Raw genomic sequence first — 27,621 nt, 5'->3', positions numbered from 1 at the left:
TGATTTCGAAGTTGAGTGACCTCGTTTATCTACTCCGGCGTTAGCACCAATAACAATGTCGGCCTTGAAATCCAAGGGTGAATCTCTGTACTATTTTGGACTAAGTAGGCAATTGAGTAGTAAAGTTCACTCTCCTCGAACAAAACTAACACTCTATAAAGCTCTGGACGATGACAATATCCGATTAGGCGTCCCTTGGAGTGTTTGAAAGAAAGATTCTGCGGAAGATTTTTGGACCTTTGCACGTTGGATACGTATGCCGATTGGATAGAAACGCTCCGACTCTGAAGTATTCGATGCCACTAATTGGAGCAGAAGAAGAGGAAGGCCCCCTCTGCCTTGGAAAGATCAGATGGAGAAGGACTTTGATTCACTTGGTGTGTCCAACTGGCGCTGGTTAACACGAGAAAGAAACGACTGACGCGCTTTTTTAAACTCAGCCAAAATCACGTCGGTGGTTATCGCCCAATCGAGAAGAAGTAATAAGACCGGTACCATTTCTAGACTTTGACCTACGTGATGCTATAAGTATTTACCAGTTTTTCGAGTCGAAGCTTAAATTATTGAGGTTGCAAACCGGCACCAACTTTTGCATAGAAATTAAATTTTTTTTAGGACAGAAATCGACAATATAGAATTCTAATGCAACTTATTCCGAAAGTAAAATTTCTACATGCAGCGCATACATAAAAGCATCATAAATAAATACATTTATATATACCAACGTACACAGGGACTCATCTGAATAGGAGCACTATTTTAGCAATCAATTAATGCTCTCTGCTTTCAAGAGAATTTAAGCGTAGGATTGTGTTGTAAATTTGTTTAGAGATTTATCATTTAGCAACCATAATATGAAAAGATAAGCAAAAGAAAAATTCCATTTGGTTTAGTACGTGCTTTTTTCCAAATACCTTGGAAAAAATTTGGGTCATTTTTGGGTCACTTGGATAGGGGCATATGGAAATTAAAGCAAAAATAATTAAATAACAAGTTGAAAACGGTTCTTTTATTAATTTATTTTTATTGTTTATGTTTATTGTTTTATTTAAGCAACAGCTTAATTCATTTTCGTCATGAGCTGAAATTGCCACGGAAATTTTATTCGGAAGAAAATTATACAGACTCGAACTATCCCCATACGTTTTTAATTATATTCAAATCCAGTGAGTCTGGTAGATGTGGCAATAGTTTAGCTTTTGATTCGCTGATCCAAGTTATAACCATCCTAGCATTATCATGCTAAAAAGTCTATTGAAGACCATATAGCTTACTAAATTTAAAAAAAAATTTCTGCAGTATAGTTTTATAGGAATTGGCTGTCATTTTATACCTTTGAAATTCCAGCTACAAATATGTAGCTACAAAATGTGGTATGGTAACCCAAACCATAACACCAACTTCACGTCTGTGATGATAGGCCAACAGATATTCTTGGTTTTCGAATTATAGAATAATAATTTCAACTGTCAGGTCCGTCGAGGTTTGACTTTTTTCCTTTGCAAAAATCCTGCGGTAATGGTTTGGGTTGCATATAGACCACGTCACTGTTGACGGTTATGATTTCGAAGTTGTAAAAGACTTCGTTTATTTAGGAACCAGCAATAACACCGATAAAAATGTCAGCTGGGAAATCCAACATAGAATCTCTCTTGCCAACAAGTGCTACTTTCGACTCTCTCGACGAACAAAACTAACACTCTACAAGATTCTCATCATGCCCGTCCTAACGTATGGCGCAGAAGCGTGGACGACGACAACATCCGATGAAGCGACGCTTGGAGTATTTGAGGGAAAGATTCTGCGTAAGATTTTTGGACCTTTGCACGTTCGCAACGGCGAATGTCACAGACGATGGAACGATGAGCTGTATAAGCTTTACGACGACATAGACATAGCGTGGCGAATAAAGATCTAGCGGCCGGAGATCTAGCGGCCGGTTAGCACGAGAAAGAAACGACTGCCGCGCTTTGTTAAACTCGGCCAAAATCGCGTAAGCGGTTATCGCGCCAATTAAGAGGAAGAATTGAGAGTTTACGGAAGGCTTTTTCTTTTATTTTTCCCATTTTCAATTTTCTGCTTTATTTATTTCTCATCTGACGATAGCTAAACTCGTACTAGTAGCACTTTTTGCCTTGAGTTTCGCATACTCTTAATTCAGTTTAGTCCCTCTGTAGCTATTGTGGCCAATTTTTTGCCTCCTTTCATATTTTTTCGATGCCCTTCATTGTTTTTCAAGTAGTCCCGAATAAGGCTACCACTTATATGAATTTGTTTAGCAATAATCATTATAGGGATCAATATTAGCCTTCCCTTCAACCGTTAACGCTTTACTACGAACTAACTACGATTCCTGCGGAACTGATTCCGATGATTGGCTCTGACCCTTGTGGGGGAACCGCTGATCGGCAATTTCGTTTCCTGGAACCCTTGTAAGTACAAGCCTGCTTTGTCTTCTTACATTCTTGAACAATCTTTGAGGTTTGCTTCGCGAAATTACTCTCACAATTAAATTTTAGGAAAGCCACATATGTATGTACACACTACTTATGTATATGTATGTACGAGTAGGTACATAATATTCTATTGCATTCAACAAAGGATCTTAAAATAGGTTACAAGTATTCTCGACAAGTTGTATGCCTCTAAGTATGTACTCGTATGCCTGCCAGTCTGCCAGCTCATTTTGAACATAACAATTAACTCTATAATAGCTAAACGTAAAAGTCAGTAGTGCAGCCAGTAAGAAAAGCATGCATTATAATCAACCAAACAATCGCATGTGGCAGCTAACGAGTCTATCCGAATAACGTTTTCTGTGCAAATTTTTGCTTAGAAAGCCCGTTATCTGGTGAGTGCTCGAAGCAAATATAAGTAACGCAAGTGAGAGTTAAGTTAGTGCTATTCACTAATAACTTGAGATATATCTACTTACTTTTCTTGCATTATTATTGACTATGAAAATTTGTATTTGTTCTGTCAATTTTTTTCCATGAGTTGTGACACTGATTGTGTCGGTTGCTTGTTAAACAAAACAGAATAGTTAAAGTATTATAATAAAACTTATAATTTAACATGCAATTAAATGGAAAGCAAGAAAATATATATTAAGTGAACCCTTAGAAGGCAACCCATACATTTCCATTCCTTTCTTAAAAAGCAATTTGTTTTACCTATACTCAATGTTAGTAAAATAGAATATTTATGATCTTTTACACTAATAGATTACCTTGATTTGAAGAGCATACACTTTTCTTCAATTATTGCCTGGACTCTTCCTTCTCTTGGTGATGCGGCCGTTTTATAACTTCCGGACTTAAATTTTCTGAAGATTGTTCTTACTCGTATCAGGCAGGTTCTTTAATTCACGTCCGAGTAAATTTCAAGCAATCAATCAAATCATCAATGAATCCGATATCCGAACATAGAACACGTTCCACTTTCACTAATTCATTTGCACTTTTTTTCTAAAATAAATTCCGAGTGAATTTGAATGTTAAGATACGAGTACACAAGAAAACTGTAAGTTAGTATTCAAATCAATTTGAATGTGTTAATTCGATGCATACACGGTAAATATAAATTTAGAAGTATATGAGATTTATTGATATTAACATGAATAACTATAAATGAATAAGGGACTTATCATAAAACTTTCTTTAATGGGAAAGCATTAGAATCCTACTCAGAAGTTGATCTTTCGAAAATTTATGGATGACAATATCCATCCATGGATTCTTCTAGTCTCCGATTCGAGCAGCTTTTAGTCTCCTCTGCACGGCAGATTGTTTTTTGTGAGGAGATTTTTCATTGCAGAAATACGATCGGTTCTTCGTACATTCTAGTTCTGATAATTTCGATATTAAGGATAAAATTCACTCTGGTTACCAATCACTGAAAAAATCAGTGAAATTATGAAGATATTTGTTTAGGTTGGACAAGATTGTTGCCCCGAAGGGGTTTCATTTGCATAGATAGGTAAGAAACTAACCACATGGAAGTGATGGAAAACAGGATAGAATTTATGTAAGAAATATTTGAGCGATGACGATAAAGTATAGGATTTTCCAATAACAGGTGTTATTTTGAATAACAGGTGCTATTTCGAGAGATGATTAACGATTTTTTATGGCCGGAATTTGATGGTATTGATGTGGACAACGTTTATTTTCAACAAGACGGCGCTAGGTGCCACACAAGCAACGAAACCATTGATCTTTTACGGAAAAAGTTTCCGGACCGTGTTATCTCTCGAAGAGGTGATATCTTGTGATTTAACACCTTGTGACTTTTTCCTTTAGGGCCACATGAAAGAGACGGTCTACGCCAACAGCCCAGGGTCGATTCAAGACCTCAAAGATGGAATTCGTGAGGCTATCAAGGACATAGGGCAGCCACTTTGCTATTCGGTTATGGAAAATTTCATGAAAAGGATTTTGTCCTGTAAGCGTGGTCGTTCGTGGTGGTTATTTTTCACTATTAACGGCATACCTTCCTCTTTATAATGAAATAAACATCCGATCATTTATATTAAAAAAATTACATTTGTCTTTGAATATCAAAATAACACCTCTTATTGGAAAACTCTTTATTTCCTATGAGGAAACGCTGTGTGATTGTTGTTCAAAAGTGATAGATCCTCTGGCGTTTTCAAAAAGTGAGAGCTTAGATGTTAAAATCTTAGCATTAGGAGAGCAGAAGAGCAAAGAAGTAGTTTTTGGTACAACTCCTCATCATCTCCTTTAAAGCAATCGCAGAAGAGACTATGGGGTACGAGTATATTGAACTTCATGATTTGAATTCATATCGAAAACCTTCGAGTTAAGATACATTACGATCTGGGTAAAACGAACTAATTCCTTCTCCTTCTTAGAAACTGTTTCCTGAGCAGTTTGTTGTGTTCCCTCACAGGATAACGATATCCTCGAACTGTTTATAATAATATTATATTCTATGAATTGGGCGTGTTGTTCAGACGTATAATTTGCAATAAAAGCTACAACAAAGAAACAAACACTTCGACATTCAAACTACCAAATCGCAAGAGAAAAGAACAAATTAGCTGTTCTACCGCTATCACCTTGCATGAATTCACTTTGACAATAATGTTCGCCACGCAATTGCCCAGATAGAGCTTCTACTATTCCTAAACACCATCGCAAAATTTCACCAAAATTATTTACAACTGCAACCGTTTTACCAAAGCATTTAGAGGGTCGCATTTGGTATAAAACAATATAACAGGGGCAATTTTAGGCAAAGTATAATGGCTTATTAAATGAAACTTGGTGGAGATATTAGGGAATGGTTCAGGAACAGCCTTTACAACTCCCAGTCATTCCGGAAATAATAGTTTCGTTATCATTTGACTTGTAAATGCCCTCGGGTGCTTCATTATAGTTTGGCACATTATGATATATATTCTTCCAAACTTCTTTTAAATTCTCAAAATATACACTCACACACGTGTTTTTTATAATTTTTATACTTGTATTCTAAGAATTTAAATGAAAATTAAATCTAATGCATTTAGTATTATCATCACTATTCCAATTTTAAACGAGAATAACAATTCATTGCAATTGACAATAGTACAGTGTTGCCGGATGCCCGCAAATGAAAATAAAAATATGAACAAAAACCACGTATTTCAGTTCAGTGTTGATGATGGAGATGTCAGTTATTATGCATTCTTACTACACACACGCATACATATGACGTTTTAATTTTTGGTTAAATGGTTTTAGCGCGGAAAGGAGTTCTACGCAAAAATATGCGAATGGCGTAGCTGGAGTTGGACTGATAAGGGTTTTTTAAGCGCGGCCAAAGGCCACCCACGCGAAAAGAAGTTCTACGTAAAAATATTGTGGATGAGGTATCCGGAGATGGACTTATGAGGGTTATTCGCAGAAAAAAGTTATATGCAAAAATTCTACAAATTTACAAATTTATGGTCGACGCTCCTGTAAAATCCAATTTGATATGTTTATATTTTCGAAAATATTTCTCAATTCTAAACTAAAGCAAAAAATACTGCAGATTTAGAAACAACCTTTCAGTGAACGTCTCTGCATGCGAACTTCGTTCTTATATGAGTGGTCTGGCAACACCCACTTTTCGCTGAATTACACAACTTTAACAATAAATTACTTAAAAACTATAAGCCTCCGGAGGTGCAGTTTTCAGTTTTAAGATGGCGATACACCCCTCTATTCCCCCATTACAACCTTCTTTTCAAAGCGTGTTACATGATTCTAAATATTTCCCAAATATGTGTTCAATTTGAAAAATCCGCCATATAAACAGCAATCGCATTGCTTTCATGACAAGTAACGTAATCGATAACAAATTCGAGCTTTCATATGTTACTGTTGATGAAATACAACGCTCTATCTTTCTTGCATTTCTTTTTCAACGCTTTCGTAAAATGTAAACAATATTCTCATCAGCTGTTAATTTACCGAAAGAGGATAGAGGAGTTGATAATTGTTATTGCAAAATTTTATGCAGGACAAGCGAGATGTGGTGATTCATTCGATTTCCTGGTCGCAAAAAAGTTGTATATAAAGAAAAACAATATTTATATAAATAATTAGTAGACTTACTAGCATAAATATGCGAATGTAGAAGTATTGCAACTGTAAAAAGGTCCAAGAAAAAAATTTGCAAGAATTGGCTGGGTTCTGAAAAACTATATTAAAATATAAAAAGTAAATATAAACAAAGGTAAGCAGCTAATAATGTTTTTAAAAGTCGCTAATACATTCTTCCTACATAAGTTGGTTTGCCTAACGTTTATATTAAGTAGTTACCATAATTGTCGCTATGTCTATAACAAAGTGTAATCGATTTTGAACAAAAAGCTGAAAGCACTTGGATGCACCAACGTTATTTCAAAAAATGTTTATTATTAATAATAGTTCTGCTGTGGAATATAGCGCTGCCCACTGAGACCATCAGTAATAAATAAAAACATAAAATGCAACTTTTTAAATAAACAAACTCATAAAAAAAATTAATTTACTGAAATGTGATTTTGTGTATGCTTTTGTACATTTTTCAGCAAGCGCAGCATGCCCAGCTCTTTGCTTTTTGCCACCAATAGTGAAGGCCGTGTGTATACGTTGTCCACTAATTCAGCCGCTTGGCGAGAATTCCCCTACTTGGGTTTGGAGTTCAAGAAAATCGCTGCCGTGCCGCACTTTGTATGGGCTATTGGTGGAGATCGCCAGGTCTACGTATATGTATATGGCTTGGATGTGCCCATACGTGTAAAAGAGGAGTCTTATGAAAATGAACGTTGGCTACCGATTGAGGGATTTTCGAAAAAGCTTTTACCTACAGATCGCTATAAGTACTCCTCAGTTGATGGCAGCGAGGAACGTAATATCGATAAGATCAGGTTGCCATCAATGGCTTGGCAGTGGGATGGTGAGTGGCATTTAGATTTGGACATGGACGGTCATCAGTTAAGCGAAGATGGTTGGATGTATGCGCTAGATTTTCCCGCTACATACTCACCGAAGAATTCATGGAACTCTTACGTGCGACGAAGGAAATGGGTGAGTTAGTAAAAATATTTTTTATATTTCATAAATTAAAAAAATTTTGCTTTCTTAGATACGTTTTCGCCGCTATAGTGCATTGAACAGCTGGTGTGCCGTAGCGCCACTGCATAAAGACCCCACACAGGAGCCTTTCATTGATGTTTATGTTGGAGGCACAAATGTGCCGAATGCGCCATCGGGTACAATGATCGTTTGGGCTATCACTGCACATGGACGGGTAAATTTTATCTAACTTATGTACCTATAGCTTCTTCTACAAATAGCTGTAGCAATCTTAATATAGTATCTAAAAAACTAATTTCTTTGCAACACGTTTAGGCCATGTTTCGCACCGGAGTGAGCACTTTTGCACCAGAAGGTCTTCGGTGGAACGCGATCAACACTCCGCCCGGCTGTGAATTGGCGCAAATAAGTGTCGGCCCGACCGGTCTCGTCTGGGCCGTACTCTATAATGGACGCGCGATAGTGCGTACTGGAGTTACACGCGAAAATCTCTCCGGCGAAGCTTGGTTAGACGTTAAACCACCAATTAGCAATAATGATACGGCGAGTACATTAAAAATCACCCAAGTATCTGTGGGTACAGACTCCGTTTGGTGTGTAACCAATGATAGCCATGTCTGGTTTCGGCGCGGTATCAAAGGTGAAGCTGCTGGTATAAGTGAAGATGCCGCCATTGGCAGTGGTTGGGTGGAGATGATTGTGAACATATCGGCGATATCTGTGTCTCCTAATGATCAAGTCTTCGCTGTTGGTTCATCGGATCGTGCACTCTACTTTCGCTCAGGCGTATCGACATCTGATCCCACTGGTAAACAATGGCGCCAAATCCAGTGTTCCATGCAAATAAGTCGCACCTCTAGCTCCATGTCGATTGTGTCACGACGCAGTGGTAGCGGTTCAACCCCTGGTTCAAAGCACCAAAGTTTCTCAAATCTTTATAACAAAGATAAAGAAAAGGGCGTTGTAGAGACGTGTGCACCTATTGAAAATATGGCCGCCAGTCCAGCTTCAACAAATAGCAGCACAACGGGTGCAGCCGCAGCGCAGGCACGACTAAAAAGTGACATTTGGAAATATTCAACAGACTCGCCACCCAACATTGGTAGCTTGAATTTAAATGAACGCCACAAGAAACGTAGTTCAGCGGTACGTGAATATGCAGCGCATGCATCTAGTGCACCCGCGACAGAGGTTGTGACTGAAATCTCCGGCAAACACTTCGAAACACAGCTAAAGAATCCACGTGCATGGTCACCAGTACGTAGCGTTGGTTCAATAGTTGGCACAGAGGCGCATCCGGAGAGTGATTCCGCAGTATTTGAGTCAGACTCAACACACCATGGCTCAGATGCATACCTGGGCGAAGACGAAGATCACGCCGGCTCGCAATTTTGGACCGAATGCGAAGTAATGTGGAGTGGTGTCGCAGCTGGCGCTGTGAGCGTGGATCCAGCAAATACGCCAAATTGGTTTAATGAGCAAGTATCTAGCAATGGCAAAGTTAATGTAGATGCCACATGGCGAAAGGATCTAATTGCAAAACTACAAATGCGATCGGAAAAACTCAAACAATTAAAGCACCCTGAAAAATACGAAAAGGCAGTCGAGCTAACATCCTGGATTAAATCAGCAGAGGCACGTTATCAGCGGCCCGGTGGAGAATTCGAAGATTGTTTAATCGAATTAGAATGGGTAAGTGGTGCAACTGCCACTGCCGGTACGGGAGATGCGTGCAACACAGATTCAGATTCCGGCACTTTTACTGTGCTCAATCCAGATGGTGTTACTACAAAAATTCAATTCTCACTGTCAGCCATTACTTGCGTGCAGTCTTGCAGTGAACCGAGTGCACCGCGTATATCACTGCACGCGCCACGCTTGCCAACTAATTGCTCACCAATAAAATTGCAATTCTCAAGCGATGCAGAAATGGAGGATTGGCTATCTCATCTCACTTCAGTTTGCTGCCAGATAAATGAGGTTCTAGGCAAACCTGCGAACAATTCCATTTGGGTTACCAGTGATCTCGGAGAAGTATTTGTTTTTGACCCGCTTAATATGAAGTCAAGTCAGCTGGACAAAGAACGCAATTGTTATGTGGAGAAATTCGATGTAAATACAATGGAAACGCCTTACTACAACACGCTATATAATGGGTCGGTAAACAAAAATAAAAACGGTAATAAAAAATTCTTTATTATTTTGGTGTAATCTTACAGATTGCCTATCGGTACAGAATTAGAGATATCTGGTTGTGTTTACGATGATGCAGATCAAATACGTTTCGATTTGCAGTGTCATCCTAACATAAAAACACGGCCAAGAGTGGAAAAATTCCGAGTGATTGCAATGCACATTAATCCAAGGTAATTTATTCAAATATTTATGGATTCTTTAGTTTGTTTCGAAAGTGAATATTTCTATACCCGGCATAGAGAGAATGAACTCAGTATTCAACTCACAAAGGCATAGACGGAAACGAGGTATCTGATGGATTAGCTGGAGAGGATACGACCTCAAAGCTAATTAGACCTGAACCTTACTCGCAGTAAGGTATACTTTTAAATGTTTTAAGCAACTTATAAACCTTCCTAAGACAAACTATGTCGACTGCCGTAGCCAAATGGATTGGTGCGTGACTATCAATCGGTGTTCGTAGGTTCGAGTCTCCGTGAAACACCAAATTGAAGAAAACTTTTTTTCTAAAGCGGTCGCCCCCGCAATGGCAAACCTCCAAGTGTATTTCTGCCATGAAAAAGCTTCTCATAAAAAATATCTACCGTTCGTAGTCGGCTTAAAACTGTAGGTCCCTCCATTTATAGAAAAATATCAAGGTGCACCAAAAGACACCCAAACTCAAACTGCTCAAAAGCACTTACACTAGTCACTGCAGACTGGGAAGTCAGCTTAAAACTGTAGGTCCCTCCATTTATAGAAAAACTCAAACTGCTCAAAAGCACTTACACTAGTCACTGCAGACTGGGAAGTCATCGGACAAGATTATTCTTCTCGTCTTCAAGGTCGGAGTTTGGAGTTGTTCCCACAAAACTCAGAAGAAAATCGGCTATGGAAAATATCGAAATCCGATTTCCCCACATTACATCCAGAAGCGAAACAGTGATTATGGAAATTAGGTACTTCAAATCGGATTTCTGTGTTAGATGGTGTCTATCCCGCTGAATTACAAGCCGCCTGTGACCTTCTTAGCCCGCTTCTTACAATTATGTATAAGGCTTGCTTCAACCTTTGCCTCATACCAAGAGAAAAAACATTATTTTGGGAGAAGAACCATTAACCATCTTCAACTTAGATCTAACTACCTTTTCTATTTTCAATTCAGGAATCTTCCCAGTAAGCCTGTTCTAGCAATGTCACATGGCAGTGAGTTCAGCTTCCTGTAGTTGTTATTGTTGTAGGAGTATGCTTAGCCCTGTCAGTGTAGTGTAGATTACCGGCCGTCTTCGTCTAGCTCATCTTTAGGGTACGCCCAGGACATTTGCTGTTTCGACAGGTTGCGTCCAGAGGGAGAGGGGTGTTAGGAGGGTTTGATGGGGCATGTGAAAGGTGGTTAGTGTCGTGCGGGGTGCCTTCACATGCTGGACATATGTTTAGTATGCCGGGGTCGATTCTGGATAGGTAGGAGTTTAACCTGCTACAGTATCCAGAACATAATTGTGCCAAGGTCACGCGGGTCTCTCAAGATAGCTGTAGCTCTTCATCTGCTGTGGGGGGTGGTTGGAATTTCTAGTTTTTAGTTCAGCTTCCTCGACGTTGCTGCTTGTACAAAAATGTGAAATTATAGCTGTAAATATTATATGATCATTATATGAATATGACAATGGCCTTTTACATGGGCCTAGTATACAAAGTTCGGTTCAGCTCGAACTTGGACTAGATTCTTTAATCGATTCCATTCAATTCCAATCTTTACAGATTCAATGAGCGCACCATAGTTCTAAACAGTATGAATGACTCAGAGTGGCTAGAGGAAATATGCAATGATAAGATGGTATTCGCTCCCGGCGCCACATTTACGCTCCGCATCAAGTAAACGAATTAACGATTGGTCTAGCCTTTCGCTTGCTTTTAATTGCTTTCTTTGTAATTTCGCAGAGCCTTGGAGCACCATTACCAATTGTTTGTGAACGGCACACATTTCGCCGATTACAAATACCGTACAGACCCTGCCGCCGTTACCTGTCTTTACGTTAGTGGGCGCGTAAAACTATTTAACATTGTCTATCGCTGTCCTACACTGATTATCTCCATGCAAGAAATGTACTGGCGTCAAATTGGTGGGCACATAAAGCGCGTGTTTTCCTCTCATGCCGGTGTTGTTTGGGGTATTTCGTGTGACAACACCGCCTGGGTATACAATGGCGGTTGGGGTGGCCAATTTTTGAAAGGATTGGAGGGTGGTTCCGGCAAGATTAATAACATGATTGACACTCACACCTACTATGTGTACGAGAATCAACGTTGGAATCCCATAAGTGGTTTCACTATGAAGAGCCTGCCCACCGATAGGCACATGTGGAGCGATGCAAGTGGTCGTCAAAAGCGTAGTAAGGAGCACACCAAACTATTGTCCACTCACTGTGAATGGATATCAGATTGGATGGTGGACTTTAATATACCCGGCGGTGCAGATAAAGAAGGCTGGCAGTATGCTATCGATTTTCCAGCCACATACCATGCACACAAAAAAATCACTGATTGTGTGCGCAGGCGTCGTTGGTTGAAGAAGTGTCGACTGACAAGCAGCGGTCCCTGGCAGGAGCTAAGTCATTCAAAGATATTAGATGCATCATTACAAGTACTTGACGGTGATACGGACAGCGCTAATAGTTTAAGTGATTGGGAGGATTTGCCGGTATGCGCTTGGGCAGTGGCAGCGAATGGCGATGTTTTAATACGGCACGGCGTAACGCAGCTAAATCCTCGCGGCGAAAATTGGGAACATATACCGAGCGAACAGCCTTTGATTGCAATTAGTATAGGACCGTTAGGCCAAGTGTGGACCGTCGGACGAAATGGCATGATTTACTTTCGCTATGGCATTACAAGGCACAATCCATTAGGTTTGTTAGATGTTTACAACTAATTATGAACAGATTCAAATCAAATATACGTATGTACCTATGTGAATGAAATATGTGATTTCTATTATCACAGGTGAAGCTTGGCAGATGGTGGAAGCTCCTCCTGGCACAACATTCCGCACGGTGTCAGTGGGACGTGCTGGCATTTGGGCACTCGACAACCACAACCGCTTGGCTGTGCGCAAAGAGATCACTAAAACATTCCCAGAGGGTTCCCATTGGCAATTCCTGCCAAATATGCCGAATATTCCACCACACACTGAAACGCATATCGGTTTCAAATCTGTGACCGTAGGCACAGAAGTCTGGGCGATAGCGCTAAATGGCGTTGTATGCAAACGTTGCGGCATTACAAAAGAGAATCCGGCAGGTGCCGGCTGGAATTTGGGTATACCGGTATGCAATTTAATTGCAATATATATTATATTTTTGTATTAAAATACATTTCTTATTTCTTACAGGGCCAATGGCAGCATATATCTGTGGAAAGCTTTTCCTAATAATTTTGGTCGTATTTAGACTACTTTAAAGTGAAAACTTTAAAAAATTCCAAGATGCAGTGTTCGACAAATTTCCCCTTTTATGGAAATATTGTATGTACTTTTAAGTCGAATTTTTAGTATATTGTATGATTTAAGGCGCATAAATACACTGTGCTTGTTAAAATGTACGCGCACCTAGGTTCTATTGCCTATAAGTCATTAAATAATATTTAACCATTCCATAGCAGCTACATTTTTAAGTTGAGTATTGTAGTATTTTTTTGATTTTCCTTTTATTTAGCTTCTAAGGCTAAACTCAATATAATTATAAAATAAAAAACCTTTAAATTTCGCATTGTGCTAATTAAAATTCAGAACCGTATCATTTTTATATACATAAACCGGAAGATACAGACATCGTACAAATTGCATACATTTTAATAAATCTAATTCAAGGGCTTTTCATGAAGCAAATAGTTTGTAATAGTTGTTACAAATTATCACGTTTTAGTGTGCATGTACGCAAAAAACTAGCAAAGTTGGGGAAAGTGGGAGAGCAAAATGACATTTCATCTTGAGGGAAAGTTGCAAGTTTTTACTGGATTAATTTTTACTTGTAAGAATTTGGAAGTCAGAAAAACAGCTGATCGCAAAGTAATACAGAATAATGAAAATTTGCGAATTGGGTCGAAGTTGGAAATTTAAATAAAAACGGTGATTAAAATGGAATGTAAGTAAATATATGTTAGATGAAATTTAAAAAATTTATTTAAAGTCATATATTAAATAGGAATCGGCTAATGATGCAGAGGCATGTACTTCTGAACCACAGCCCTCCGTCTCCTTTGCTGCAGCTTTCGAAATTTGCCATTTTGTAAGGGCTTGCTGTGGTTTGCATAATATTGCAAAAATCACCTTATACATACATATATAACTAAGAGTTTTCTGAATTCACATAGAAAAACTATGTATATGTATTAAAAGCGGCAATTAAAAAAAAAAACTAGCACTATAATTACATAATAACAAAAATAAATAATGAAATTCAACTTTCTCTTCACTAAAATTATAAGGAAGTGAAGTAATTCATTCTCAGTCCCGCATTTTCATACCACTTAAATACATATGTAAAGGGTTTCGAATAACAGGTGTTACAGGTGAATGGATTGCGCTATCGAGAGATGATTAACAATTTTTTATGGCCGGAAGTAGATGGTATTGATCTAGACAACGTTTATTTTCAACAATGCGGCGCTACGTGCCACACAAGCAACGAACCCATTGATTTTTTACGAGAAATGTTTCCGGACCGTGTTATCTCTCGAAGAGGCGATCACAATTGGCCACCAGTATCTTGTGATTTAACACCTTGTGACTTTTAAAAGTGAATGTCTGTACGTTGTCCGCACATCTCTACGAAACAACAACACCAAATGACGTAAACATTTTTATACATTCATATTTTCGCCCAATGAAGGTTATAGGCATGTTTTTATGATGGAACTCCCTTCCCACAGCCCCCAGGCCGCGCCACCACTCTTATTTGTCACTAATAATCGAATATTTGCTTAAATTTAATCTAAAAAATCTTAGTTTTTCCTATTTCCCACTATTTATAGTACACTCTAGACTTCATAATCCGCATAAGCAGTTCAACTATGACCCAAATGTAAAGTAAACGGTTTGAGATAGAAAATTAATAAAAATAATTTTGCTTGATTGTTTTCTGACTGGTTGTTTTGATTTTATTCAAAGAGGCATTGCAACGGATGCCGGGTATTGTAATATAATGGTTATTACTAAAAAATTATTTTCTATGAAATTATTGTTTGTATTTCTTTTATATACATATCCTAAATCCCTCAAAACTACTCCTACGCAAGCGGGGCCGCGGGTTAAAGCTAGTAATGAAATAAACATCAGATCATTTGTATTAAAAAATAGCATTTACTTTGAATATCAAAATAACAACTTTTATTAAAAACCCCCTTTATATTTACGTTTTGAAGAAATTGACTTTCTATCTGGGCTTTCCATTTTGCTCTTTCTTCTTTTTCATGTTTTCTTCCAGCATTTTAAACAATTGACCATCGGGCCTCTTTTTCTCATCCACATACTGCTCCAGGGCGTGTTTTTTTTTTTTTTTTTTTTTGTGGAATTGTGGATTTAGAAGAAATGTTTTCTTTTAAATATCCGCATATAAAATAAAGATATTTTCGAGTTAAATAAATATATAGGAGTATAAAATAAAATTAAAAGTTACCTGGTGTTAAGGTTATACCATCTTCTAAATCGTTGATCTCATTCACAGTTCCGCTGCATAAGACAAACTCTGGGTAACTGGATCTTCTTTCTTTGAATATTTCGACGAGTTCGCTGTTTATTAGTCGAAAAATATTGAAAAATGTTTTGTCATGTAACCAAAGCCTTTTTAAAACTCACAGTTGATGATGTCTCTTACTTTAGAGATGAGGAACTTTGTTGGCGCATCTAACCAGACAATTTTGGTTTCCCGGCTTTCACAGCTACCACCTATTGGGACAAAGTCCTGGTCGCTGCTGCCACTAGCCACATGTAAAACCTTTTGCGAAGCTTTATCACTTTCGGTGTTGTGATCATAGGGAACTACCGTATTGTATAAGGTTTCACCAGTCATTCGCTGTATGCCTTGCTCTAGGAAATTAAAGTATGCAAATGTATTGTATGTTTACATTTCTATATGTAAAATTTATTCCCAGTTTCTTACCTGATTCACACTTACGGAATGCTCCTGGGGGAGAAGTTATTTTGCATTTTATTTGCTTTTTTTAATTTAATACGAGGTAGCTCAACTGAAACAAATTGTACTTTTTTTGATTTTCCCGCCAACAATTTAATCAGCTGTTCGTAAAACTTGCAAATTGTTACTAGTTTTGCGTTCACGTACTTTTTGTTATATTTTTCTCTCTGAGAGCGAATTCGCGAAAATTAAGTTACTGGCAAGTTACTGGATAATTTTTACATGAACATACCTTTAGGCTGACTTTAAATATAAAAAGGGCAGCCTTTATCCGATTCCAATAATATTTAAGTCGGATATAATTGAGGTGGGAGCCATATATGTATGTACCAATTTGGGCGAGTTTTATTAAATACATGCATTTACCGAAAAGTGGCAGTGACACCGCCCTTTTTTTAAATACCAAATTTGAATAATTTTGCTTCATTTATAGCGGAGATATAATTTTTTTGTTTGTGAAAATTAACGTTATGTAGGTGGTAGGCGTGGCTATCGGCCAATTTCGCCCATCGTCAACATAAACTTAAAAATAAAAAAAAATAAATAATTGGCGCGTTCACTTCTGTTAGGTGTTTGGCCGAGCTCCTCCTCCTATTTGTGGTGTGCGTCTTGATGTTGTTCCACAAATGGAGGGACCTACAGTTTCAAGCCGACTCCGAATGGCAGATATTTTTATGAGGAGCTTTTTCATGGCAGAAATACACTCAGAGGTTTGCCATTGCCTGCCGAGGGGCGACCGCTATTAGAAAAATGTTTTTATTAATTTTGCTTTCACCGACCTCTCTGTGAATTCCGAAAGGTAATTACGCACCAACCCATTCGGCTACGGCGGCCACAAAAACTTACCTTGATATGTTTCGCAAACATATCTATTTTTCTCGAGTTGTAGGTTGTAACATCAGAAGCGAAATTCAATTTTTTAGCAAATTATCGATTAGCTAAAGACTTAAAACGTCATTCAATATTTGGCAGTTTGTTTCTCGTTCCATTGAGTTTTATATAATATATAGACGATTTCATTTCGACACTTATTTCCCCACTTTACTTCCCAATTTCTGCTATAGCGCTTCAATTTGCTGAATGGCTGGCATTTCATCTTCGATAGTTGTAATTTCGTCTTACTTTTTTAAGATGGCTTAACTAGGTTGTTGTAGATCTATAATAATAGAACTATAGAATAGTTATAAATTTTTTTTCTATAGTTATCTGTGATGTCTCCATTGCTTCACTTTCGTCTCGTGATAAAGAAGTTCCTTCAGAAGTAATGGTAAGTAAATACTTCCGTTATTACTCCAAGCTTATTTGGCGTTGAACTATTGTCACCTTCCTTAAACAATTGGCAAATTAAATTCTTGCTAAGCATGCACCCTGCGCACGTACATACATATATACATAACTATTACGTGAATAAACGAATACAAGAAAAAACTAGATAGGTTGAAGTGCCGGATGATTTTAGAAATATTTCCCCCAAATTTCGGGCATTGGAAAAAACTGCAACTCTGAGTATCTGACCTCTAGCCGCCGACTTTCCACACACAAACTAAGCGCACAAGAAGTATCAACTAAAACTAACAGCATCTCTGCCAGGAGCTAAGATTCTCAAAGATGTGAGATTTACCATTATAAGTATTTGACAATCATATAGACAGTTTTCATAGCCTCCCGCTAGCAATTCCTGCCGAATATTACGGGCGCGGTTACAGTTTGAGTTTGTTTTTTGTTAACTGTTTGCCCAACCGTCTTTATTTGTTTTCGCTTTGGTTTTTGCTTAATTAGAGCCCAAACATTTTCAACCGTTTTTCCTCCACAAAAAAACGACCAAATCATTTTCCGGGAAAGCTGTTTATTTAATTTTTAATGTTATCAACGACCCATAGGTGGGCAATGGTGAATATCCATGAACCAGTCGTCCACTAGTCATATCATACATCGCGAAACACATGCAATCAACCGTTCCACGTTTTGCGCAAGAAACCTTCTATAAGCTAAGTGGAGCGAAAAACTGTAAAATATTGGGTTGGGGAATAAATTCGTTGCGTTATTACCGAAGAGTTTTATTTAAACAAAAAACAGTAATTATATCAATAAGTTAATCAATTATATTTTGCCGTTGCTGTTTAAAACCTCTTACCACCCCTCAACCAACTTGTTGATGCCGTTCCGCCAAAAATCGGCTGGTCTGGGCAAATGCTGAAAACAGTGAAGCCCGTAAACGCAATTCCGACTCAGCTGTTTCGATCAAACTAATGAGAATCCCATGTAAACGAAAAGTTCCTTCCTTCCGTATCGTAGTACCGTAGACTTTATTTCACGATTATTAAAAAAATTCCGTAATTCCGACCCAGCTGATTGCTCTTTCACCACACAGTGTTGCCAAGCAGTACATTTCGAAATTATTTACAAAATAAACTTAGAAAAATGATAATTTTTGTTAAAATAGCTTAAAAATACTGTTGAATAATGTTAATTATAGATAAATGGATTATTTGCATTTGTTGGTTTTTGGCTTTGGCTTATTAAACAATGAAAAATTGTAACTGATAACGCGGATGTGTGAAAAAGTGTGTAAGCAAAAATATCAATGGCAACATTGTGTAGATACAACCAAACACATACACACACAAACCGATGCATTGTGTAAATATGTAATTAAAAGAACGCAGTTGTTCTCGGGGGTGAGTTTTTGTGCACGGTAAGGGCATGCGGTAAGGGATTCCGTGCGGTCTTCACTGTTTTCAGCAAAAGAAGTTGTGGAGCCAGTTTTTGTTCTCTGCTATCGAAGAAGACGATAACTGTTTAGTCGTTTCCACGACAGTCGGTTCTATGTTATCGAAACCACCCGGATTTATATCCGACCAAGGACTGTCACTCCAGCAGCATTCCCCGTATGTAAGTATGGCGAATGTTTATGCTGCTACAACAACAACAACAACATAACTGTTTAGTGTTAGTTAATATAAGTTTTTTTATAGCACAATCGTTAGTGCAAACAGCAAATATTGTGGACAAAAATAACAATGGTCGAATCAATTAAAGCTAGTGAAATGCCGCACTGACTGACCAGCCCTTTTCTTGATTTCACACTTATGCCAAAAATAAAGAAGTTACTTGCTGGTCCCTGCATTTTTCCTTTTGTGGCCCCCCCCTGCGTTTCAAATAAATTCAAAAGTATTTTAATTATTTATCGGCATCTGGCATCACTATTACAAATGTCAAAAGTGACTAACCAATCAAAGAATTTGCCATAAGTTTACTCGTGTGAATTTTTTCTGTAGCTTTTGTAATTTTAAAAATAAACAAACAATTAGTAACCACAAACCATGGCGGACAATGATTTGGATGCTTTACGCGCCGACCGTTTGGCACAATTACAGCAGCAATATGTGAGTATTTTTGATCCCTAGTATTACCATTCGTCGAAACAGGTGCCGGTATAGGCTAGCGGGTTAGTGGGGTAAGTGTAACGGAAATCAAAAATAGAACAAAAGTATACAGGTTCTAACCATTCCTGGAGTCTTACAAGGGTTTTGTGTAAATAAACAGTTATCATACAGAAAAGTCTCGGCAAATTTTAATATTTTATATTGTATTTTTACGTTTAGGGTGGTAGCGGCGGCAATAATGCGGAAAAACAACAAGCACAACAAGAGCAGATGCGTCAGCAGGAAGAAATGAAGCACTCGATACTCTCGCAAGTGCTAGATCAGCAGGCACGCGCACGACGTATGTATTTCAAGCAAAACATTCACCTAATACCTTGAGTCAATACGCACTTTCCTTCTATTCATATATAATTTTATCTCTATAGTGAATACTTTAAAAATCAGCAAACCTGAAAAAGCGCAAATGTTCGAAAATATGGTAATACGCATGGCACAAATGGGCCAAGTACGTGGTAAGCTGGATGATGCTCAATTTGTTAGCATACTCGAGAGCGTAAACGCTCAAATGCCACAGACTAAATCGACAGTTAAATACGATCGAAGACGTGCTGCCATTGACTCAGATGATGATGATTATGGTTGCTGATTTTTCGACCACCACAAATGACAATGGTGTAAAATCTACTCCAAGAAACATTATAGTGAAAACGTGTTTATTTAAAAATGAATTTCATGCTACATTCGCTTAGTTGCAAAAACTGATTTATATTAAGACTTGACAAATTAAGTTATTGCATTTCTAAGTTGAAGTCGCTTTGAATATTTTTAAATATGTATTTATTAATCATTTTTCGCTTACATTAACGTTTAACATCCTAATGCAAAATAAATTGGATTAATTTTGCTAGAGCTATTTGAAAAAAATAAAAGTGCAAAATTTAACATCTTGATAAGATTAAAATTTTTTTAAATTAATTTGCCTACACGAAGTTTATAATAATAAAACAATGTAAAGGCACATCCTTGGTAAGCCTTTAGGTCCAACCTTCTCCAATTATAGTGCGCAATATGCTGTTGTATTATAAATTAAGGACTACGTTACGCCAGCGAACGATAGCTTGCTTTTCATGACACAAACATAATTTTAGGTTCAGCAATGCCTACCGAACGGACGTTATAGAAAACAAATACTTTTGTTGTCAAATGTAAAAAAGTTAAATGTTGTCTAAAATCTTAAACATTAACCTGTTAAGTGACTATGTCGTATATATGCGTCAATTTCAAAAGTTTTTTTTTTAGTTAATGTCGTATATGTGCGTCATGTCGAAAAAGGAAAAGTTAAGCAAAACACGAAAATTTCCCTGTTATTTTGACATTATAAAGTAAGCATGAACACTGAATTTCCTGATAATCGTTCAGCCAACGTGTACCCAATATTTGGCTGAAAAGCGGTTTTGCATCGCCAGTCCATCGTATGTCGTAAATACGCGTCTTCGCTGGAAATTAATTCAGCACAGTAAATCGAGCTGTCTAAGAAAAACAAATCGCTTAATAGGTTAAATCGATTATGATCGTCATATTTTTTCAATACTGTGAATATTGAACCCTTTATTTGGCCTATTACGTGAACATAGACAGAGGCATATGTATATACGACGTGGGAATGTAAATTATACCGTATTGTCCGGCTACTATCAAGCATTCGATTTTACAATGCAATATTACAACACATTTTTATATTTAGCTTAGATTTTATAGCTGGAAAGTACGTACATATGTATATAAAATAAATTATATGGCACCTATAATTTATATGTGCTATAAACTCATATAATTAGACTAGAGAGATATAAGTTACTAAACAAAAATGATCTTATCAAGTAAAAGCTTTATAAACATCACTTATTCCGTTTTCTCGTGATCATCTTCTTCATCTGATGCCTCAAAGCAATCTCCGCAAAATATCGAATATAAAATGAGTGACAAGAAGCCAAATGGCAGGCCGAAGATGACAGTTGTCAGTACAGGATTGCCCTGCCACATATCACGTAAGCCCTTCTTAACCTCAAAAAATGCGCGTCGCAGGCGCACAAAGTACGTATCGCCTCCAAGCGGAGTTGCGTTTTCATCATGAATTGATTCGAGGAAGACGTGTAGTGCCTGTGGAGTCATTTTAAGCGGCTCATCGTCTGGTATGTAGTGATGTTGTGTAGTAGAGTTGATCACGATCAGATGGGGTGTAGGCAATGTATCCAGTATAATAGAATGGGCTATACCGGGTTCGCCAATCTAAAAGTATGTTGAGAGATATTATGAATACATATCAATATACATATGTATGACTAACCATCATATAAAAATGATGGTCAAATTTTCATGAGAGTCTTACCCATCCAAATTGAAATTTATCATGATACCTATCCCGATGTTTACGTATAACACCCTCAACCATATCACGGAATTCCAGTTCATGTGTAGCAACTTGATTTAATTTGTCTTCCTCGACAACTGCTACAACTAGATACTTTTTCGTAAGCATTAACTGATTTATATTGAAGCGCGTGATCTTCGGAAAAGTTGTAAACCTCTCAACATTTACCCAATGATGCACAGTCTCGTTAATATCAACTTCGTGTGGCCCTTGTGAAAACGGATATAAATGATGTTGTTCGTCTTTGTAAACAAGCACAGCAGGTAAATACTCAAAATCGAAATGTTGCGAAGCTATATCTGCCGAAGTTGCGTAGAAAAATCCATATTCTTGATAGTTCTCTGCTGCGGCATAATATGATTCCCAAATAACACCCTCCTGTTGACCCACAAAAATGAAGAAAATAGTATGCGAACCCTTAAGCATATCAACACTCTCGGGACGTGTCACCAGCTGCACTGGGGGCCCGCTCATACGCAGCGCATAATCAACCAACTCTTCCTTCGTCCGATCACCATTGTATACATACATCGCACTGCCTTTAATGAACATAATAGTTGGATAGGCGCGTATTTTCATCTCACGTGCCACATTCGAGAATCGTGTACAATCAACTTTTCCTACTCGTATACTAAGGCCATGCAATTCTTGTGCCACCTGCCCGAAAATTGGTTCAGTTCGTTTGCAGTAACCACACCATGGTGCGTAAAACATGACCAACCATTGACCCTGGTTGTATACCTCTAAGAAACGGTCGCTTAATTCTAGTACACGCGCAGCTTCTGCATGGGCTGCATATGTAAATGGTGTGGCGAATACGGCTAGCAACACTAGAAATATAGTATGATTTGAGGGGAATATATCAAATAATTATGGACTGTTTGACTTACTAAATAGCAGCTTCCATAATGAAGAACTATTTATGTGCTTGCTTGGTTTAAGTAGCATTGCAAAAGTTATTTGTAGATTTACTTGTATCTTTGGTTATAGAAATAATTTTATGGAATATATTTTTTACACTTTCCAGTAGATTTGTCGACACATTTTTGACCGCTCCAAAGGATTACGTTAATTAGTACTTGAATATAATTCGCGGTTTTTTAATTTAATTAGTATTTTGCTTGAATGTGCAATATATTGCACATAACTTTTGCCAAAAACTATAGGATATACAACTTAAAAATTTCTGCATATGTCAAATAGAGACATACCGTATAGTGTAGTTTTGTTGAAAAGAGTACTCGGTTTTTTATACCCTTAGCTCGTTTCTACAACCATTCTCCGTTGAAATTGTCGATTGCGTCACCCTCTCAATTGCTGCATTTTTGTAAATAAATAGTCGAATTGACGCAACCCAAGTAAACAACTCACGTGTTCCATTCCATTTGAGTTGTTGTTGTTGTAGCAGAGAACGTAAATTCATAGAGAAGGCGTATGAATTTACGTTCTCTGGTTGTAGCAGCATAGTTCGAATACTAGACTGAAAGTGTTTCTGTAAACATATAAAAAAATGTTCCACGTTCATTGTGAATTCGTTTACATAACTCAGAGAACGTAAATTGATTGATTGATTGATTTACGTTCTTTGCAACTGATGGTATTCACCTGCTTGAAACGCTCGTTTAGTTGATAAAACAAGCGAGATGTCGCAAGGGAAGAGCTCCCAAAGTAGAAGGTATGATTTCTCTCGCTTACAACAGAGCGCAGGCCACGAACCTTCTTGCTAGACGACATGTTACAAATGGGAAGGTATGCTTTCAAATGCTCAGTCAACAAAACTTTATCTCGCTTGCGAGAAAATAAACCAGAACGGAAGTGGGATTTTCAAGTGGGTGCAGACGATCATTAAAGCGATTAGTTGAATCGAAGGTTGGACGTACAAACTTATTTAGGTGAGGCGAACTTTAGTTGCGTAGGAATTAGTTGTTTTGAAAGAGTTTTCTTGAAAGGCTGTTTACACCAGCCGATTGTTGCTTTCCACTAATAGCTGCAAAATATGCGATAGACCTCACCGAATTGTACATGGAAATTATTTGCGGATATACCGGCAGATAAAGAAACACCAACGGAAATTAAATAAAATCTTCTAAAAAATCTAACCTGCTATAGGTCATTTAGCGTTTTTTTCTAAAATGTGTGTGTCCATTTGTGAAAAGTCATAAAAAATGCGAACCACAAATAGGATGAGGAGCTCTGCCAAATACCCACAAATATATGTGTATATATACATAAATTCGAATTGACAGCATATTTATTGTTTATTTTGATGATATTTGATTTATTATTTATTTCATCTTCTTATTTATCGATTCTGAGATTCTACGAACCAAAAGCATAAACGAAATATAGTGGTTTTGGCTCTACTACTACTAGAGAACATCAATGTCTTCTGCTACTACTACCTGTGCGTGCTCCTTTGTTGAGACCTAAATAATACAACCCTGCACACATGTTCGATGCCAGTTCATGTCAGATGTTTAGTTTATTTCATTCCGAAAGTGTCAAAATTTGCACGCACGTGTTTACATATTTTATTTGGAATTGAACCGCAGTTTTAATTTAATACACGTTACCAGTACGAAATTAAGTCGTTTAAAGTTATAATGAATGGAGAAAACAATCAAGTTGGGCGCACTAAGACCCACAATGTGCGTTTTTACAACCTCTCGCCGCGGTCTATACAAAGCATGGCCTATAACTACCTATTTCATAAACTAGCAGTCTCACGGTGAATAAAGCCACATTCTAGTATCGTGAGCAATTCATTTATATTTTATATTTATTTAGGAATGATGGATCTATCGAAATATGGGACATGCAATATTTGCCCTATTTGGAAAAAGTTATACCGAAGTCTCCTGGAAATTCAGTAGAGGGTATGGCTTGGAGTGGTGAGCGTTTGTTCTCTGCGGGTCTTACCGGCGAGTTAATTGAATGGGATTTGCAGTTGCTCAAACCCCGACGTAAACAGTTTGTTACAGGCAATGCTATTTGGTGCATAGACATAAACACAGTCGGCACTGAATTGGCTGTTGGTACCGAAGAGGGTTACATTAATATTTTTCAAATAGATAATGATCAGATGCAATACAAAAATCTGTTTGATAAGCAAGAGGGGCGTGTGCTTTGCTGCAAATTTGACCGCACAGGTGAATTTTTGGTAACTGGTTCGTTGGGCGCCATACGCATATGGGATGTGAAGAGCGGCCATGCGTTGCACAAAATGTCTGTTGCGCGAGCTGAAAGGAAAAAGGAAGTGATAGTGTGGTCACTGCACGTACTAAGTGATTTTACTATAATCTCTGGCGATTCACGTGGCCAAGTTACAGTGTGGGATGGGAAAATGGCAGCCCAATTAGAATCTCATCAGGTGCTTAAAGCTGATGTCCTTACGGTTGCTATAAATGAAGAAGAAAATATGCTAATGTGTTCAGGAATTGAGCCAATAATTAGGATCTATGCTAAAACTAAAATAAAACGCGAGGAAATCGAGTACAATTGTTGGGTCAAATATCTGCAGCGAAATGTGCATGACAACGATGTGAAGGCGCTGATATGTGCAGGTGATCGCATATTCTCTGGAGGTATGGACGGATACCTAGGAGTTTCCTTAATGAGCAAACGTGTCTCTACAATTGCTAAATTTGGCCCTTTCTTAAAGGTGGGAAATATAGATATTCTTCCTCTTTCAAAATTATAGAATTTGTTTACTTATTACTTTTATTCTATACTAGAATCCGTGTACTGTTGTGTCACCCATTAGCCGCCTGTTACTACTTCGCTATACCAATTATCTTGAAATTTGGCGTCTCGGATCTACTGATGGCAGACCACAGTTAGAAGAACCTGTAGATGATGCGACTAATAGTAATTTAAAACCCAAAAATAAATCAACTGAGCGCAAGCTACTTGCTTTGAATACTGCACCCGAGAAGCTATTAGAATTCAAAACCAAAAGTGAAGAGCCCATAGTTTGCGCCACAATCTCACCTGATGGTCAATGGTTGTGCTATTCGACTCAGAAGCACATCAGACTTTTCCGGTTCGTACCAGCAGTGCAGGGTAAAAATAGCACGCAACTTGCTCGCATCAAAGGCCTTCCTGAACAGTTCGTTGTTGCCTCTAATCTAACATTCAGCAGCGATTCTAAACGTTTATTCCTCGTGCAACCTAACACTCGTCAAATACATGTATTTTCCGTGGTCAACAATGGCAGCACTGATTTGGATTTCATTGAAAGCATTGAAACCAGCAAACACATAAAGGACGTCATTAACCTATTGGCTGTGTCTGAGTGCGGTACATACTTAGTGGTGGCAGGCACTGATCGAACTATCGCTGTGTGGAGCATATTCCAGGGCAAGCATTTCAAACACCATCTCAATATGCCACGCTACTCGGCTATTACTACTGCGTTGGCTATTCACGCAAAAGAGCCACGCCTCGTAGCTGCATTTTCCGATGGCAAAATCATTGAATATGATCTGGAAGAGATGTGCTTTACTTGTTCGGAGCAGGAATATTTTGTGGAGAATGCAGAAACGCATTGCGTGTCAAATGTGTTATTAGATAGCCGCAATCCCAATCATTTTATTCTGCACAATGACGCTTATTTATATGTGCTGGAGAAAACTGCGGGGGAGCACGGGCAGGATGAAAATGCTTTGGATACGCCGAATAAAAACGTTGGGAAAAAGGTGAAGCGTGTTATTAGTGACAGCAAAGTTTGTGGCCTACGTTTGAAATTTAAAAAATCTTTCGAGGTAACTGTTGAATAAACAAGCTCAGGAAATTTTCAATCGTAATAAATGTAAATATTATTTATCTTTTATGTTTTATATCATTACAGCATTTGATATCGCTTTGTTGGCTTAGCTCGGACGAATTAGTAGCAGTCGGTGTTAATCCAGTGACGTTAATAGAACAACTGCCGGACGTTTTTAAGCAAAAGAAATTCGGCGCCTGTTAGTTTAAAAATGTATATAAAGTAAAATATTTAATTTCTTAATTTAAGAAATATAATTTGTTTTATTGTCAAATGTATAGTTAAGTCCACTAGTTAAATTAAGGCAAAACAAATACATATGTATCTGTGGTGTCAGCTACATAAAAATTAGTACCTCAAAAAAGCTTTACCTTCAAGTTTTTTAAATTTTTGAAAATTGTATCAAGCTTGAAAAGCAAAAATTCGGAGCTGGTAGCTGCTATAATTGAAATAATCAAACATGGACACTAGAATCGTGTGTATATATTTTACAAAATCAAATGTTTATGAGATGTGTTAATTTTGATTCCTATGCCCGGTTTCACCAATCAATTTGAAAAATTTTCAGGCTATTAAAATTTAAAGTTGTACAGCTCTAAATTAATTTGTGTAAATGCCTTGTAACGTTGATGAAATGTTTGTTCTCAACTCGTAAGGCGTTTCGGAAAATGTTTCACAAAATCATTAGCTGATTTACTTTCGGGGCGAAGGGTTTCTCGTCGTGTTGTGCTAGAAACCCACACCAAACGTATCGGCGCTTGTTTCAGCTGATAAATCTAATAGCCACAGCGCCTGCAACGCTGTGTATGGCTCTAGCTCAACAGCGCCGATTCGACTATTATATATATAATTGGCGCCTACAACCTTTTTTGGGTGTTTGGCCGAGCTCCTCCTCCTATTTGTGGTCTGCGTCTTGATGTTCCACAAATGGAGGGACCTACAGTTTCAAGCCGATTCCGAACGGCAGATATTTTTTTTTATGAGGAGCTTTTTCATGGCAGAAATACACTCGGAGGTTTGCCATTGCCTGCCGAGGGGCGACCGCTATTAGAAAAAACTTTTTTTTAATTTTTTTTTTATCTTTCACAGAGACACGAACCGACGT

At 37.8% G+C, this 27,621-nt stretch overlaps 4 protein-coding genes and 1 long non-coding RNA gene across 5 annotated transcripts; 3 read left to right on the top strand and 2 right to left on the bottom strand.

Annotated features, from left to right (window-relative positions):
- Window positions 1–6,450: 6,450 nt before the first annotated feature.
- On the top strand, window positions 6,451–13,506 carry LOC129241273 (tectonin beta-propeller repeat-containing protein). Its single transcript, XM_054877518.1, has 9 exons — window positions 6,451–6,726; window positions 7,064–7,562; window positions 7,621–7,785; window positions 7,887–9,727; window positions 9,791–9,937; window positions 11,505–11,618; window positions 11,685–12,652; window positions 12,747–13,069; window positions 13,135–13,506. The coding sequence occupies exons 2-9, from the start codon at window positions 7,074–7,076 to the stop codon at window positions 13,171–13,173; spliced, it is 4,086 nt and encodes a 1,361-aa protein (XP_054733493.1). The 5' UTR covers window positions 6,451–6,726; window positions 7,064–7,073; the 3' UTR covers window positions 13,174–13,506.
- Window positions 13,507–15,285: 1,779 nt separating this feature from the next.
- On the bottom strand, window positions 15,286–16,003 carry LOC129242881 (uncharacterized). The gene is made up of 4 exons (XR_008582222.1): window positions 15,902–16,003; window positions 15,598–15,828; window positions 15,419–15,531; window positions 15,286–15,337 (listed from the first exon to the last, which is right to left on the bottom strand). It is a non-coding gene; the product is annotated as an uncharacterized LOC129242881 (long non-coding RNA).
- Window positions 16,004–19,145: 3,142 nt separating this feature from the next.
- Window positions 19,146–20,774, top strand: LOC129241217 (programmed cell death protein 5). Its single transcript, XM_054877441.1, has 3 exons — window positions 19,146–19,320; window positions 19,540–19,660; window positions 19,746–20,774. The coding sequence occupies exons 1-3, from the start codon at window positions 19,258–19,260 to the stop codon at window positions 19,964–19,966; spliced, it is 405 nt and encodes a 134-aa protein (XP_054733416.1). The 5' UTR covers window positions 19,146–19,257; the 3' UTR covers window positions 19,967–20,774.
- A 94-nt stretch (window positions 20,775–20,868) lies between these two features.
- LOC129241216 (protein disulfide-isomerase TMX3) lies at window positions 20,869–22,952 on the bottom strand. Its single transcript, XM_054877440.1, has 3 exons — window positions 22,642–22,952; window positions 21,710–22,581; window positions 20,869–21,609 (listed from the first exon to the last, which is right to left on the bottom strand). The coding sequence occupies exons 1-3, from the start codon at window positions 22,697–22,699 to the stop codon at window positions 21,223–21,225; spliced, it is 1,317 nt and encodes a 438-aa protein (XP_054733415.1). The 5' UTR covers window positions 22,700–22,952; the 3' UTR covers window positions 20,869–21,222.
- A 1,289-nt stretch (window positions 22,953–24,241) lies between these two features.
- On the top strand, window positions 24,242–26,989 carry LOC129242328 (U3 small nucleolar RNA-associated protein 4 homolog). Its single transcript, XM_054878909.1, has 4 exons — window positions 24,242–24,479; window positions 24,539–25,412; window positions 25,486–26,514; window positions 26,601–26,989. The coding sequence occupies exons 1-4, from the start codon at window positions 24,355–24,357 to the stop codon at window positions 26,718–26,720; spliced, it is 2,148 nt and encodes a 715-aa protein (XP_054734884.1). The 5' UTR covers window positions 24,242–24,354; the 3' UTR covers window positions 26,721–26,989.
- The last annotated feature ends 632 nt before the right edge of the window (window positions 26,990–27,621 follow it).

Source organism: Anastrepha obliqua, chromosome 3 (assembly GCF_027943255.1).
Source record: "Anastrepha obliqua isolate idAnaObli1 chromosome 3, idAnaObli1_1.0, whole genome shotgun sequence".
NCBI classification, from domain to species: Eukaryota; Metazoa; Arthropoda; class Insecta; order Diptera; family Tephritidae; genus Anastrepha; species Anastrepha obliqua.
The sequence above is the reverse complement of the archived record's forward strand: the minus strand, read 5'-3'. Positions and strand labels throughout refer to the sequence as shown.